We start from the raw sequence: 17,516 nt of genomic DNA on the forward strand, positions 1-17,516 counted from the left end.
AAGCGGTCACAGAAAAAAAAAAAAAAAAAAAGTTGCGTCTGACTGAGCGGTAGATGCTGCACAGGCGAAGAGACTTTTTAGAAAGAGCGGGAAAGAAATGGGCGGGTCTTAGTCCTCTTCTTTGGTTTTTTTTTTTTTCTCCCCTGTAGCCAAGCTCCTGATTGGAGAGCTGGGAGGGGTAGATGCCAAGCTCCACCCCCTACCCCCTAGCAACAACAAAGCGAAGGACTGTGATTGGAGGATGAGTTTCATTTAGGCTCTAGTAAGCAGTGAGGGGGCGCCACACGAGCCTAGCGGAGTGTGGTGCGATCACACTGAGGAGATGGCTTCGCTTTCCAAACTAACATTTTCTGGGAAGGTGCTGACAGAACCCCAAAATGGGGGAAATATGGCCTTTCTAGACATGTCTCTGGGTATGTAGATCTGGGATCCCAGCCCCCGATTGTTGATAGTCGGGGCTGACTGGCGAACCGGCGCTGTGAGGGACAGCCCTGGATGGGGAGGCTTCCCCTCTCGCTCCCTGGCCGCCTCCACATGGATGAAGCCCAGATTCAGCCCGCCCTGCTCCTGACCCTCCTCTCTGCTCCCATTCCCCGGCCCTTCCAGCCCTGGCCTCTTAGGTTGGAAACTCGCCAAAGCTGACAGAAATCGCGTGGGGAGTAGAGCTTGCTAGAAGGGGTCAGGTGTCAGAAATAAAATGCCGGCTGTCGCGGTATATTTTACCCTCTGGAGGATAACCCTCCCCCTTCACACTCCCGTGCGGTCGGCCGCCCTTGTTCTTGGCTGTCCCAGAGTGTGTCACAAACCACTCGATTCCGTGGGTAGGAGGAGCAAGTCTTAGGCTAGTTTGCAAGGAGTGGTGGTCGGGCACTCAGACTGGGTGAAGGGATGGTTTATTTGGTCGCCTGCTTGTTGGTTGGTGCCTATTCAGCCTAGGCTACCTATTCCCTCCTCTGGCACTCTCTAGGCTCTCACCTCGAAGCACTAGGGGCGCTAACTTCTGCTGGGGGCGGGGGAGGAGGAGGAGGATGGACTTCATAAATGGGGAGGGGGAGAGGGGAGGGTGAGGTAAGAGAGAAGGGCAGGAGGAGAATAAGGATAGTTTTACTTTTTTCTTTCAAACCTAGTTGCCTTTTTTTTTTTCTTAATAACTGCACCTGCAGCAAATGGCAGTTCCCGGGCCAGGGATTGAATCCCACAGGGATTGAATACCACAGATGTGGTAACAGAGAGTCCTTAACCCAGGGTCCTTAACCCACCGTGCTGCGGTGGGGAGGCGGGGGAATCAAACCCCAGCCTCCCCTGTAGGCCCATGGTGCCACAGGCAGGAACTCCTTTTTTTTTTTTTTTTTTTTTTTTTCCTGGCCTGATTGTCCTGGCTAGTGTCCAGTGAAATGCTAAATAGATGTGGTGAGAGTGGATGTCCTTAACTTGTTTCTGATCTTAGGGGGAAATTGTTTCTAATCTTAGGGGGAAAGCTTTCAGTATTTTACCATTAATTATCATTTTAGCAGTGGGTTTTCATAGATGGCTTTTATGAGGGTGAGGAAGTTTCCTACCTTCCCGCTTTACCTCTGAGAGGGATAGACATGAATAGTACCTAAGACATTTTCTTTTTTTTTTTTTCTTCATGTGTTTTTTTAACAGTCTATTTCATGATCAGTTTCAACAGGCTTTTACTCATCTAAGACACAGACCTTGTGGATTACAGACTGCTGCTTTCTCCCCACCAATATGAGTTCCTAAACATTTTGTGGCATTAAAATGACTTTTAAAAAACAGTGTTTGGTCACTGGACAGGGCTAGGACTATGGTGAGGCAAGTGAGGCACTTGCCAAGGGTACAGATTTAAAGAGGCACCACAAAATCAGTGATCAAGATAAATGATATTTTAATGAAATACTTTTAGAAACCAAGTAGACAAAGTACAACCCTCTAGCTGGTAAACATTTTTTTCTTTTGTAAATAAAGGAATTAAAGTGAGGCAAGTGAGACTAAATTGTGTAAATACAGGGTCTGATCTGGTCTTTTGTTATTGATATTTTGTTCACTGGGGATTTTTCTTGCATTGATTTTATTTTTGAGAATGTTTGCTTAAATATTATTTTTATCTTGCATACTAAGTTTTTTTAATTACTCAAATGAATTTATCACATCTGTAGTTGTATAATGATCATAACAATCTGATTTCACAGGATTTCCATCCCACAGCCCAAGCACATTCCCCCACCCCCCAAACTGTCTCCTCCAGAGACCATAAGTTTTTCAATGTCTGTGAATCAGCATCTGTTCTGCAAAGATGTTCAGTCTGTCCTTTTTTCAGATTCCTCATGTCAGTGAAAGCATTTGATGTTGGTGTCTCATTGTATGGCTGACTTCACTTAGCATGATCGTTTCTAGGTCCATCCATGTTGCTAAAATGCTGGTATTTCCTTCTTTTTAATGGCTGAGTAATATTCCATTGTGTATATGTACCCTGTCTTCTTTATCCACTCCTCTGTCAATGAACATTTAGGTTGTTTCCATCTTTTGGCTATTGTAAATAGTGCTGCAATGAACATCAGAGTACATGTGTCTTTGTGAGTCATAGTTTTCTCTGGATAGATGCCCAGGAGTGGGATTGCTTGCTCAAATGGTAGTTCTATTTTCAGTTTTCTGAGGCATCTCCATACTGCTTTCCACAGTGGTTATATCAATTTACAATCCCACCAACAGTGTACTAGCATTCCTTTTTCTCTACACCCTCTCCAGCACTTATTGTTTATAGACTTTTTGGTGATGGCCATTCTGCCTGGTATAAGGTGGTACCTCATCATGGTTTTGATTTGCATTTCTCTAATAATGAGTGATGTTGAACATCCTTTCATGTGTTTCTCGGCCATCTATATGTCTTCTTTGGAGAACTGTCTGTTTAGATCTTCTGCCCATTTTTTGATAGGCTTTTTTGGTATGGAGCTGCAGAAGTTGTTTATAAATTTTGGAGATTAATTCCTTGTCAGTCGATTCACTTGCAAAGATTTTCTCCCATTCTGTGGGTTGTCTTTTTGTGTTGTTTAGGGTTTCCTTTGCTGTGCAGAAACTTTGAAGTTTGATTAGGTCCCATTTGTTTATTTTTGTTTTTGTTGTCAATACTCTGAGAGGTGGATCTGAGAAGATGTTGCTGTCGTTTATGTCAGAGAGTGTTTGGCTTATGTTTTCCTCTAGGAGTTTGATAGTATCTGGTCTTATATCTAGGTCTTTAATCCATTTGGAGTTTATTTTTGTGTATGGTGTTACAGAGTGTTCTAATTTCATTCTTTTCCATGTGGCCGTCCAGTTTTCCCAGCACCACTTATTGAGGGAGCTGTCCTTTCTCCATTCTATATGCTTGCCTCCTTTGTCATCGATTAGTTGGCTATAGGTGTGTGGGTTTAATTCTGGGCTTTCTATCCTGTTCCACTGATCTATATTTCTGTCTTTGTGCCAGTACCATGTGGTTTTGATGATTGTTGCTTTATAGTATAGTGTGAAGTCTGGGAGCCTGATTCCTCCAGCTCCATTTTTCTTTTTCAGGATGTCTTTGGCTATTCTGGGTCTTTTGTGCTTCCAAACAAACTTTAAAATATTTTGTTCTAGTTCTGTTCTGTGAAAAATGTCGTTGGTGATTTGATAGGGATTACATTGAATCTGTATATTGCCTTAGGTAGTATAGTCATTTTGATAATATCAACTCTTCCAATCCACGAGCATGGTATATCTTTCCATCTATTTGTGTCATCTTTAATTTCTTTCGTCAGCGGCTTATAGTTTTCAGAGTACAGGTCTTTCGTCTCTTTAAGTAGGTTTACTCCTGGGTATTTTATTCTTTTGGATGCAATGGTAAATGGGATTGCTTCCCTAATTTCTTTCTCTGCTCTTTCATTGTTAGTGTATAGAAATGCTGTCGATTTCTGTGTATTGATTTTGTATCCTGCGACTTTGCCAAATTCATGGATGAGCTCTAACAGTTTTCTGGTAGAGTCTTTAGGATTCTCTAGGTGTAGTATCATGTCATCTGCAAATAGGGATAGTTTTCCTTCTTCCTTTCCAATTTGGATTCCTTTTATTTCTTTTACTTCTCTGATTGCTGTGGCTAGGACTTCAGAACTATGTTGAAAAGTAGTGGCGAGAGCAGACATCCTTGCATACTAAGTTTTTTGAAGCCTCCTTAACTTTTATGCCTGAGGTGAGTGCCTTGCTTGTCTTATTCTTGGCCCTGCCCTGTCACCACGGGGACCCTGAATGGAGGAAAAAATCCCAGAACTGAGGGGAATTTATAGCACTAAGGTAAAATCAAATGCTTTCTGCTTTTTTCTTTGTGTTTATTTCACTGATTGGTATTTTATTTTATTTTTGTCTTTTCAGGGCCGCATCCGAGGCATATGGAGGTTCCCAAGCTAGGGGTCGAATCAGAGCTGTGGCCGCCTGCCTATGCCACAGCCACAGCCACAGCCACACAGAATTTGAGCCGCATCTGTGACCACAGCTCATGGCAACACCAGATCCTTAACCCACTGAGCGAGGCCAGGGATCGAACCTGCGTCCTCATGGATTAATGGTAAAATACTGAAAACTTTTCCCCTAAGATCAAAATCAAGTTAAGGACATCCACTCTCACCACATCGTTTCCACTGAGCCACGACGGATACTCCAATTGATTGGTATTTTAACAAATGCTTATAGAGGTAAAAATATAAACTGATAAATAGCAAAGCAATGGGTTTCTCTCAAAATTCAGAAAATTAGGGACAATGGTTTCAGAGTGGCCTGGTCCCCAAAATTTAGTGGTTGTATAACTTGTGCAAGTTTATCTCTTAGAGCCTAAGTTTCCTCAATTGTGTATTACTGCATCGTAGAGTTCTTATGTATTAAATGAGATAATACAGGTAAGGTGCACAAATTATAGTGCCCGACATATGGAAAAAGTTGAGTAAATGTTGCTATATGTCCTTCAGAAAGTGGGCCTAAAGCCTCACTTTTGACTAGCTAGCAATTTGGGAAGCTGGAATAGTTACCTCTCTCTGGGAGTTCCCGTCATGGCGCAGTGGTTAATGAATCCAACTGGGAACCATGAGGTTGTGGGTTTGATCCCTGTCCTTGCTCAGTGGGTTAAGGATCCAGCTTTGCCATGAGCTGTGGTGTGGGTTACAGACACGGCTCTGATCCTGCGTTGCTGTGGCTCTGATTGGACCCCTAGCCCAGGAACCTCCATATGCCGCAGGAAGCGGCCCTAGAAAAGGCAAAAATACAAAAAAAAAAAAAAAAAAAAAAAAAGAAAGAAAAAAAAGAAATAGTTACCTCTCTCTGGATTTGGGTACCGACCTTTAGAGATGTAGTCAACTTGAGAGAGATGAAAAATCATTTGGTTGAAAGATAGATAATGTCAAACTTTGGAAGCCTGAAGGAGGTGGTTGTTTGGTTTAATTTGGACAATACCATATTCAAGAGATTTAGGATGCACTGTCATTTAAGTAGATGATTAGAGCTAGGAGAATATTGGAGAGTGTAGTTTGGAAAAGATTGGCTCAAATCATAATTGGAAGACTGAGGAAAGATGTCAAATAAAATATGGTAAGTTAGCTGAAGGCTGCATATGACAGTAAAATTTCATAATCTTAGGGTTGTGAAAAATCTTAAGAGGTCACTGTTCCATGCTCATAAACACTGGTTCCCCATATCCATATTTATACCATTTCAGACAAATGAGAGTCCAGGTTTTGATCTGTTCAGCGGGAAAAGGAAAAACTTTTGATTAGTCATTTAAGACCCTTCCAGTTTGAAGTCAAGAAATATACACCCTAAAGAGCAAATACATGTTATTTCTTTGAGTTGGTGAGAAATCTATACTTTTCCAACAAATTTCCCCATGCTTTTATTAAAATGAAAAGATTACTTTTAGCAATATATATCTTTGTTTTTGGATAACTACACATAAGCACACATTTATATTATTTATATATTATAGATATGATTTTATATTATTTATACACTTATATATTATATACATATATTACTTGTATTATTTACATTGAATTCAAGGATATTACTTCCATTGTAATAAGATGTACTCAAATAGGAAAAGGCTCTACAAATATATTTTCATTCTTGTCCCTAATAAACATTCCCGAAAGGTAATATAGCGTTTTTTTAGAAATAAAAAGCAAAAAGATAAGACCAGATTTGGAACTGGCAACAGCAAGAACTTGGTGGGAAATGTACCTCCCGGTTCACCACTTCTATCTAAAGGAAACTAAGGCAAAAGTACAGTAGTTAAAAAGAGAGGAACCCTTTCTGCTTAATAGATGTATTTGGATCATAGACCCATAAGTGTTTACGAAGTATCCACTCTGTTTTAAGCATTGTGCTAGGCACTTAGTACACTGATAAATAAACAATGGCCTCTTCTCAAGTAGCTAATGATGTAGTTAGAAAAGCAGCTAAGTAAATGCATGCAGTTATCTGTTGTTTTAAGTGTTCTGGAAATATGTGTAGTCAGAGTCTCTCAGAAATTGAGAGGAAACTAAGTCACGTTTTTTGAGATATCTGGTATTTTAAGTATTTAAAAATAACAAAACAGTGTTTACAAAAATTGAGGTGTATTTAATGTTTATAGATAATAAAATGGTGCTTTCAACATATTCTAAAATACCAGGCAATATAGTTAGATTTCACAACAAATTATTTAATTTTTATAAACATTTAATTATTCATATGGTACCTCAAGCAGTGTGATGTATTTTAAACCGTATGAGGAATGTTGTCCTCAGTCCTCACAGTGTATTTCTGAGACTAAGTATATCTCACTTAGGTCAAGAGTTCAAATTTGAGGCTCTTTGGTGAGACCTGGACCAAATTGTTCTCCCTGAGAGATTTGGCTACCTAAGTATTCTCCAGATGGATTTGTAGAGAATGTCATTACAGAGAGTAGCAAGAACAAAGTACCATGTCTCTGAACGATTATATCTTGAGAACTAGGGAAAAGGACATGAGCATCTGCAAAAAGGTTGATTGTTATACTAAGGACACCTTCTTCATAAAGTCATAGACTATATTGAAAGGGTCCTTATACATCTTGCCCAGGTTCAAAAGCATTTGTTTTCTCTTTTCTATGGAGAGGCTGAGCAGTAATTGGATTTCATCTCTAAATCATAGCTGATAAGATCTTTGATTTTTAGCTGTATATGTTATCACATAATTCCATTATAATGCAATAAATCAAATAGTGGTCTCTGGAATTTAAAAATCCAGGGATTAAAAGTATGTATAATTGCGCTAAAAAAAAAAAAAAAAAAAAAAAACACCTGCAAGGCATCCAAGGGCATAAATAATTGTAAGTTTTGAAAAGTAAGATTTTTTAAAAATTTTATTCTTTCCAACTTTATAGAGATGTGACATATACCATTGTGTAAGTTTAAGGTGTGCAATGTGATGATTTGATACACATATGTATTGTAAAATGTCTACCTCAACAAAAAGTAATTAAGTTTTTAAATAAGTTTATAATTGACTAGTATGTTTGAAAAATTAAGACCTCTGGCATTTCTCAGGTTTTTTCTGCTGTGAAACCATCTATTAATTTTGGCCCACTTAACATATACCTGTATACTCAGAGGAAAAGGAAAACCCAGTAGAGAAATAAAGCACTTTTTACAGGCCACGTGCATATGAATGAGAAAGCTTTTTAGTGTTAATAATATTAAATACCAATTCAGTTCAATTAATTAACATTAATTATTAAACATTTACCATGTATCTAAGTGAATTTCTATGAAACAAATACTTCTTACACTATGTATTTTTTTCTTTCAACTTTCTAATGTTATTGATAGAATGTTAGAGCTGGAAAGGACTATGGAGTCTCTCTTGTTACCTAACAGTCAAATAAGGAACCATTTAGAAAAAGAAAGGAATGTCATTGCTAAACTCATTTCACTTAGGCAATACCTTACATCTTATTTTAATCCCGTGGTACATTTTATGTTTGGGCCATACATAGCTTTTCCTAATACTATTTTCCCAATTATATTTCAGTTTGAACATTTGTGAATTTAACATGAAATATTTATGAAATCCCAAATATTAGGTTTATTTCCAGAAAATCTAGCACAGATTGAGTGAATGTTCAAGACTATGTAACTGAAGTATATTTCTTTTCTCCCTTTTGAATCTGAAGCACCCTCAAGATTAAAATTTCCTGCTCACTTGACTTTAATCACAGTTGGTATTTTAAATACTGATGCCTGGACCTTATTAGTTTAGACGAGTACTATGCCACACAGGCTTGTTCTGAGGTGAACATACCATATCAGAGTTCTAAGTGTAAATAGAAATGGAATAGTCAGCATTTGGCAAGAGGTGAGATACAAGATCTGTATTATACAAAGCTTTTCTACTTTATTGTGGGCCATGCATAAATTGTCTTGGAAATAACAAATCTACTTGCTTTTAAAGATTGAATGCTATATTAAATGCACCCATCTTCCACATTTTGTTTGACCCTCTTCCTTTTGTGGTCTAGGCAGCTTTACAATTTTTGCTAAAACAAGTTCCCTTTAAAATGAGGACAGTTTCTAAAGATAGTCAAATGAAATTAAGATTATTGATCACAGAAAGGATGGTGGTTTCTTTCAAACAGTTGTGTACAGTGATTGATAATATAAATTCTTTCTCTATTTAAAAAGCATTGATCAGTTTCCTGATTTCATGTGTTACCTAACATGTTGCCAAGCACATAGATGCTCTCACAAAGTGCTTGTTATATGGTAGATTGACATGGCACTGTGCTAGAGGGTATATGGAATTCTCCCCTCAGCCCTGTCCATAATCCTCACTACTTGTGCCTTAGCTTCTGACAGGCAAGGCTTTTTGTCATCCACCTCATCTGTTTAACCTTTTCCCTCATAACTCTCCAGCACTAGACTTCTATTCTAGCCAAGCTAGAACATATTAATTCCTGGCTCCAAGGCTTTTCTTGTGTTGTTTCTCTTTTATGGAGTGCCCTGATTCAAATTCTATCCATCTTACCCACCTCTATCACAAGGATTTGCAATCGTTCCGGTACACAGTAGTCCATCTTTTCTCTGCAATCCTGGAACATTTAGTCTCTATGTTATTCAGTTTGTGCTTAATCATATACAGGCAACTTCCAGCTGACAAATGTGTTGTTATGTTCCAGTATCTCATTTGTATGCCAGCTGTTGAGTGTGTAAAGAATTGCCTCCTGGATTTCCCATCGTAGCGCAGCAGAAACGAATCCAACTAGGAACCATGAGGTTGTGGGTTCAGTCCCTGCCCTTGCTCAGTGGGTTAAGGATCTGGTTTTGCTGTGAGCTGTGGTGTAGGTCACAGAACGACTCAGATTACGCATTGCTGTGGCTCTGACATAGGCCGGTGGCTACAGCTCCGATTGGACCCCTAGCCTGGGAACCTCCACATGTCTCGGGTGCAGCCCTAAAAAAACAGAAGAAAAAAAAAAGAATTGCCTCCATAGAAACAATATTATAAAGAGTGAACAGGTTTCTAGGGCAGTGCACAAAAGTCTATTTTGTTTACTGATACTTGGACTGCAACAACCATTTTAATATTTTATGCAAAAATGAATTTCAGGGTCAAACTGGGAATTCTAAGAAGGTATCTCCCCTGATATAGTTCTAAGAATATCTCTCTATGGGTTCCTCCTCTTTCTCAACCCAACCTCATTTCCTTGGTTACCTCGGAAGTTCTTTGATAAATGATAGTTGTGTGAGAATATTGTGAACTGTGGGGGAAGAGCTTTGTGCTTGCAAGGGAATGAGTAGAAGAGGCTGAGTCTGTGGAGACCCCTGCAGTTAATGTTCCCAATGGATCTGAGGCCAGGACAAGAATTACCAGAGCCCAGTCATCTCCCTACCCATCTCATTGTAATGCCACTTCCCTCTCTTTGAGCAACCTGACCTACTCCTTCCTGCCCCCTACAAAGTAATGTATGCGGCTCACTCTGATTTCCTGCTTAAGCTACTTTACTCTGACAATATTTTATTTTTGCATAAATGAAGTTACTATACATCTGTTTAATAGGAATTTTTGCTTTTTTTTTCCCAGGAAACTAACCCTAAAATGTCGACATTGTTTGGTCTTTGTTATAGTTTCACAAGTCCATTATAATTATAGTTTATTTTTTAGGGCTACCAATTTTTTAAATATTCTGAAATATGATGAGCTAGAATACAGATTGTTCTCTTGAGACACGTTGTAATTCAGTTTTTTGTTGTCTTCATTTTTATGTGTTTTGTAATATAGATGACATTATAATCCTTAGAAAGATAGAAGATACAAGCACTGAAGAAATAAAGGATGGGGCAGAGAACCATCTAAAAAATAACTCAGTTTCAAGACGGCGATCAAATACTCGTAAGCATCGCCGGCAGAGAGGTAAAGTATACAAAGAAACATACATGGTAAAAAGACTGAAATATTTGTGAATAACTGGGTAAGCAAATCGCAAACTTCAGTGCATTCTAAAGTAGTATTATGTTGCTAGTTTTATCTTCCTTGGAAATACATGTATACAGAATTGGTAAGAATTTTTGCCATGACAAAAAAAAATTTTTTTTTTTTTGGTCTTTTTGTCTTTTCCAGGGCCGCACCTACGGCATATGGAAATTCCCAGGCTAGGGGTCCAATCGGATCTGTTGCTGCCAGCCTACACCACAGCCACAGCAACAGGCGATCTGAGCCATGTCTGCGACCTACACCACAGCTCACAGCAATGCCAGATCCTTAACCCACTGAGCAAGGCCAGGGATCAAACCCACAACCTCATGGTACCTAGTCAGATTCATTAACCACTGAGCCACGACGGGAACTCCATTAAAATTTTTTTTTTTTCTTTACTTTGAGTTACTTCCTTAAGGGAGAGCAGGATAAGAATGAGAAATGTTTTGTGCTTGTTCACAAGCCTGTTTGGGTGGTCCAATTCCACTTTTAGGAGGCATTACAGGAGGATTAAGAGCATGGTCGGAAAGGAGTGGGTAAAAAATCATTTAACCATTTTGACATTTAAAACAGGAAGAAAAAAAAATCTTTATCTTTATATTACACAGTGGACCCCAACATGCTCAATCAGTTTTGTAAAATTCAGTTATATAATGAGATTATTTTTTTAAAAGCCTGATTGTTTTTATTTGAATTCTAGTCATCAATGTTCCTCGAGTAAGAAAGACAGTTCAAATTTTACATATCTACTCAACTCCTCAAAAAAAAAAGAAGAATGTAAGGTCCATTAAGGCAAATATTTCTTTTCATGTCCGCTGATGTAACCTAAACACCTGAAACAATGCTTAGCAGAATTGTAGATGTTTAGTAACTATTCATCGAATTAGAGTTTGAATAAAGACCATACTTGTAGGAAAAAAAAAAAAAAAAGAAAAAGAGCATGGTCGATAACCTGAGCACCATGGCATCCACATTTTGAAAAGAAAATGCTGTAGGGCAAAGAGAGTACAAAAGAACCCGAAGAATGTTCTTTGTATCCCTAATCACATCGGTCAGTACAGTGTGCATATTTTAATATGAATGTGATGTACATTGCCATAGTAGAGAAGTCTTTTCAGCAACAGAGGATCTCTATGGTTTAGTGAACAGGTTGGAACCGTCTTGACACTGTGCGTACTCTAAGCCCCTGTCAGCTTCCTACTCAACTTTATTGTAGTCCTTGTTTGAATCCTTCAGTGCCTTAGCAGGTTCTGAGAAAAGGTGGAACAGTGGTTATTATAGTGGCAAAGCTGCTAAGAATGGTGAGGTGGCCCACTCTCATGTTTCTAACTAAATATAAAATTGATCCCACATTCTTTGATCATTCCTTAAGCTGTCTTTACACCCAAATCAAAGCAGATGATTGAGGCAAATATTCACGTGATTGATACAAAGCAGATAGTTTCTCTCCATCTCTCCTTTTCCTATTATTCTTTCAATTAATTTCATATCCCAACTTTGGTGGAATATGAAACCAAATTTGAGGTATGTATAAAGAGAAGACTACCATAGTAAGGTGTGCAAATAGAAATAGTATGACAAAGACTGTTCTAGAGTTCACTCAGACTTTCAGATGATACCAGACTAATGAAATAGCAAAAGTTTTGCAAAACTCAGTGCATAGCTTTAAAACAATGAGATCACAGATAATACTTCTGAAAGATATGTTGAATTTACTGACCGAAAATACAGAAAATAATTATCTTTCAAAGGATACTCAAGGTTCAGAAACAAAGTCGAGGAAAGAAATGATAAACCAAACCAAAAACCTTTTGGACTCAAGACTGGACAAAGCCCTTTGAACAGGCAGCCTTTAATGATTCAGGTAAATTAAGACGAAGAATTAACCAATATAAATGTCCTAAGTTTAATGTATCTCTAAATATTAAGAATTATTTTATTTGTGTGTGTGTGTGTGTGTGTGTGTGTGTGTGTGTGTCTTTTGTCTTTTTGAGGGCCATACCCACAGCATATGGAGGTTCCCAGGCTAAGGGTCCAATTGGAGCTATAGCTGCCAGCCTGCACCACAGCCACAGCAACACCAGATCCGAGCCACGTCTGTGACCTACACCACAGCTCATGGCAATGCCGGATCATTAACCCAATGAGCAAAGCCAGGGATTGAACCCACAACCTCATGGTTCCTAGTTGGATTTGTTTCCACTGCGCTACAACAGGAACTCCAAAGCATTATTTTAAATTCTATTAAGAGTAGGGATTGTTTGTTAGTATTCCCCCATACTGCTTTGAACATAACTTAAATTCAGTATTTATTAACTGATTTTCCTCTGTAACTTTTAATAAATGTTTAATTTTTGCTATTTTTAATCATTGATAGAACTTTTGAATTTATAAAATGTCAAAATATAAGATTGGTTTCATGCTTTGTTGTGTATGATCATTCTCATTTTTGTCCTTATATAACAATGAGTCTTTGATCTTAATTTTTTTTTTTTTTTTTTTGTCTTTTTGCTATTTCTTTGGGCCGCTCCCACGGCATATGGAGGTTCCCAGGCTAGGGGTCGAATCGGAGCTGTAGCCACCGGCCTACACCAGAGCCACAGCAACGCGGGATTCGAGCCGCGTCTGCAACCTACACCACAGCTCACGGCAATGCCGGATCGTTAACCCACTGAGCAAGGGCAGGGACCGAACCCGCAACCTCATGGTTCCTAGTTGGATTCGCTAACCACTGCGCCACGACGGGAACTCCTGATCTTCATTTTAGTATAAAAACAGTTTTAGTAGATTTGTGAATAAGTTGTGAAAACTATAGGTCAAATGACATAGCATATGCGTGGACTCTGGAACCAACAGATAAGACATACTATGATGGTAAATCCGACACCTCTAAACTTGTACAGATGATCTAATCACTGGACAGAAATTTGAGAGGTGCTCATATCCAGATTCATAAGTTAACTTCGATGCTATGATTTCGGCTTGGCCTATAAACTAATTCTTCCTAAAGTGTTATGTGGTCATTTAGTTTAAAATGATGGTTCTGGGAGCTTAAACAATTTTTGTGAAGTTATGTAAATGCAGATTTTGGGGGGAGGGGAATATATTACATTTTCAAATATTTAAATGATTTATTTAGCAAATATTAAATGTCTACTGTAGGCACTATGCAAGGTACCAGAATAGCCCTGCCTCAGGTATTTTATGTGATGGTGAGAAAGAAAGATAAGAAGGAAATTTAATGCCAGGCAATTTGCAGTACATGTTCTAATAGGGTATAAATTATATATTGTGGGGATTCAGTAATTTATTTTGATTAGGGAGACTTATGAAAGTTTGATGGAAGAGATGACGTTTAATCTGTAGGGTGAGGAAGTTTTGACAAAGTTTGGAAAAAAGGACATGAGCTTACATTTGCTATAGTCTAAGATGCATAAATGAACTAAAAATATTGTAAAATAGTATTTTCAACTTGAAAGCATCTTTGTATTTCTCTCAGAATTGAGACTTTTGAGACTGTCATTATAGCAGAACTCACTGGAAAAAAGTACTCTGCAATAAAGAGATATATTAAAATTTAAGCATAGTCATTCCACCAATAAGTTGAATAACAATTACAGTTTTCAATCATGCTTTGAAATTCTAATAAGCTGGTTTTGTTCTTCACAAGATTTAATCTTTGTATCAGTAGAACACAGTTGTATTTATTCAACACAATTCTTTTTGGTAGTTTCTGTTGTCTATAAGGAAAGTATCTATTGTTTTTGATAGTTTCTATTGTAAATCTGTGGTATCCAATTTAATGAAATTATTTTTTACTATTATTATTATTATGGCCACACTCACAGCACATGCAAGTTCCTAGGCTAGAGGTCAAATCAGAGCTGCAGCTACTGGCCACAGCCACAGCCACAGCCATGCCAGATCCAAGCCATGTCTGCATCCTACATCACAGCTCATGGCAACGCTGGATCCTCAACCCACTGACTGGGGCCAGGGATCAAACCCACATCCTCATGGATACTAGTTGGGTTCATTACCACAAGCCACAACAGGTACTCCTGAAATTATTTTTTATATCAACATTTGTAAAAAAGACTACAAGTTCCTTTGGAAAGGTACTTGGGTACATATGGGTCTGTAGGAGACAGATCTCAATACTTCCTGCTGTCCCATGCTAGTCACTTAGAAAAGAAAAGAGATACATGTGCATTCCACCCAATCTCCTTATTTATGTTTTGCAATAGACAATTTGGACAGTGACTATGGCTTTATGCTTTAGCAAAGCAATAGATTTTTCATATTTTTTAATTTTACTAAAGTTTTATGTGAATAATATTATTTATGCCAATACCTTCCCTGTGTTTTCACAGTTGCTTTCAGCTTCTGGTAATGTTATACTAGAGAATCACAAGTCCAGATCTAGGTAATGTTTTCTTTGCCGGGCAGTATTTGGTAGTAGAAAAGCTTAATTTCTTAGCACGTCCATATGACTTTGCCCATTTACATTTATAAGGAGATTTGTCAAAGTTCCACTATTTCCATTTGGCTGATTCACTCCACTCCCTTTTGATTTAAAAATTGAGGAGTTCCCGTCGTGGCGCAGTGGTTAATGAATCCGACTAGGAACCATGAGGTTGCGGGTTCGGTCCCTGCCCTTGCTCAGTGGGTTAACGATCCGGCATTGCCGTGAGCTGTGGTGTAGGTTGCAGACGCGGCTCGAATCCCGTGTTGCTGTAGCTCTGGCGTAGGCCGGCAGCTACAGCTCCGATTCGACCCCTAGCCTGGGAACCTCCATATGCCGTGGGAGCGGCCCAAGAAATAGCAAAAACCAAAAAAACAAACAAACAAAAACAAAAAAAATTGATAAGTTTTAAAGACTGAGTTTTGCCAGGCTAATTTACTTGAACAGTAAGAAGCCTACCTTCTGCTTTCAACCTATCCCCTCACTTGTCTTTCTAGAATTAAGTATTAATTTATATGGAAGAGATAGTTTCTTTTAGGTTTTCTTAAACTGAAGTGTAGCTGATTTGTAATACTGTGTTAGTTGATAGTTTCTTTCTAATAATCCTGAACAGATGAAGAATAAATAGTATGATTTTGAATACTTTCCTATGGTTCTAAGGAATTGTGCCACAAAATATTACTAAGTATTCTGTCTCTCAAATATAAAGTCACAGAATCTGTTGTTTCTTTAGGTAAAACGTAGATCCAGAAAATGGTAAGGTAGAGCATGACTTTGTAATATATTCAAATTCAAAAAGCAACTAATTTTCCATATTTGAAACACTTTAATAAAGTTTTACATGCGTAGTATTCTTTGTGTCAAAGACATGAGACATCAGACCTTTCTACACATTAGTTCTGAAAACTGTTTAGTGTATAAAAGTAGGGGCAGTAGAATTCTAAAAAAAGAGTTGCCCACGGAAATGGTCTTGACAACATATTAAGACTTAATGAAATCATGGGGTATATGTTTCATTTGTTTTGCAAAACTGTGGTTCTTTGCAGGAGAAATGCAATGACAATTCTAAGGCCCAAGCAGAGAAGAATAAAGGCCAATCAAAGGGAAACCAACTTCAATTGAAAGGTCCTCAAGAGCAATCAGAAGAATACCGACACTATTCAGATAGATCTCGAGGCCAATCAGAAAAGTCTAATGGCCAAGCAGAGAGATCTCGTGGCTACAAAGAAAGATCTCGTGGCCAATCAGAGCGCTCACGTGGCCAATCAGAGCGCTCATGTGGCCGATCAGAGCGCTCTTGCAGCCAACCAGAGCGCTCATGCAGCCAATCAGAGCGCTCTCGTGGCCAATCAGAGCACTCTCGTGGCCAATTAGAGAGGTCTCGTAGCCATACAGAAAGATCTCATAGCCAATCAGAGAGATATCATGGCCACTCAGAGAGATCTCGTGACCACGCAAAGAGATCTAATGTCCTATCAGAGAGATCTTATGGCCAAACAAAGAGATTTCATAGTCAATCAGAGAGATCCCGTGACCAATCAGGGAGACATGGAAGATACTCACCAGTAGAAATTGAGTCTGAATTTGACAGGTAAAAACATAATGAATACTTAACTAAGTACAATGTGTTGAGTGATGTGGAAATATAAAGGCATGCTTTATGTACCTATATTTTAATGGCTAAATATGTATTTGTCCCATCAGATGTTGAATTGGGAAAAAGATATTAATAGTATAGATGTGGTATATACATGGCATCAATATTCTTTCAACTTGCTGATGCCCTCTAGCTATTATCCAGTTTCCCAATTACCTAATTAGGTTGTTCCATCTAGGTCAGCTTCCCTGGAAGGGCCCCAATGTACTCAGTCTTTCCTGCTGAGCCCTCCTCACTATCAAAATTGACTTAGTGTCCCATTCCTTTTGAATTTTAAAATTTGCTAGGCTAGCTAATCTAACAACAAACTATGCCAGATTCATTATATGTAATCTGAGATAATGAACTTCTCTGTTTCCTTTATTTCCTTTCTAAAGAGTCTTCATAGAGTCCTCAGTAGACAAACAATAGGTGCATCTTTACACAGCTGAACTTTACTGTTTTCCACAAATCATATCATAGAAGATGCTAGTCTACGCATAGATGCAACCCTAACCTAAATATATTTTGAATATTGTATATATTCACTGTTGCCTTATAAAACTGTTAGGTTAGGTCTGTCTGCCCTAACAAAAGAACCAGAGAAATTTAATATTATTGTAGACTGTTTGAGTTTTAAAAATCTCAAGATATTTTTATTGTGATTGGCTAGGTAATTGAGTAAAAATTATTTTTAGTTTAAATTTCTCAGTGATTACCTTCCGTTTGCATTGCGTATGAATGTCTAGACAAATATTTTAGCTCATATTAAGTGCAGAGAATTGCTGATTTCAGTTAAAAATGTTATTTCCAAAATGTATATGTCGGTCATTGTGTAAACAGACAGTATCTGATGTAGGCACCGTTTTAATGCTAAAGGTCCCACCCTGCTTATATTAGGAATATACAAATAATTTGCTATTA

The 17,516-nt window shown here is 38.2% G+C and overlaps 1 protein-coding gene across 1 annotated transcript; it reads left to right on the forward strand.

The window, feature by feature from the left end:
* LUZP4 (leucine zipper protein 4) lies at positions 323-16,545 on the forward strand. The gene is given in 5 exon segments (XM_021079863.1): positions 323-413; positions 10,297-10,428; positions 12,243-12,355; positions 16,003-16,346; positions 16,348-16,545. Coding segments are annotated over 5 exon segments (858 nt in total). The 3' UTR covers positions 16,526-16,545.

This window comes from Sus scrofa, chromosome X, assembly GCF_000003025.6.
Source record: "Sus scrofa isolate TJ Tabasco breed Duroc chromosome X, Sscrofa11.1, whole genome shotgun sequence".
In the NCBI taxonomy this organism is placed as follows: domain Eukaryota; kingdom Metazoa; phylum Chordata; class Mammalia; order Artiodactyla; family Suidae; genus Sus; species Sus scrofa.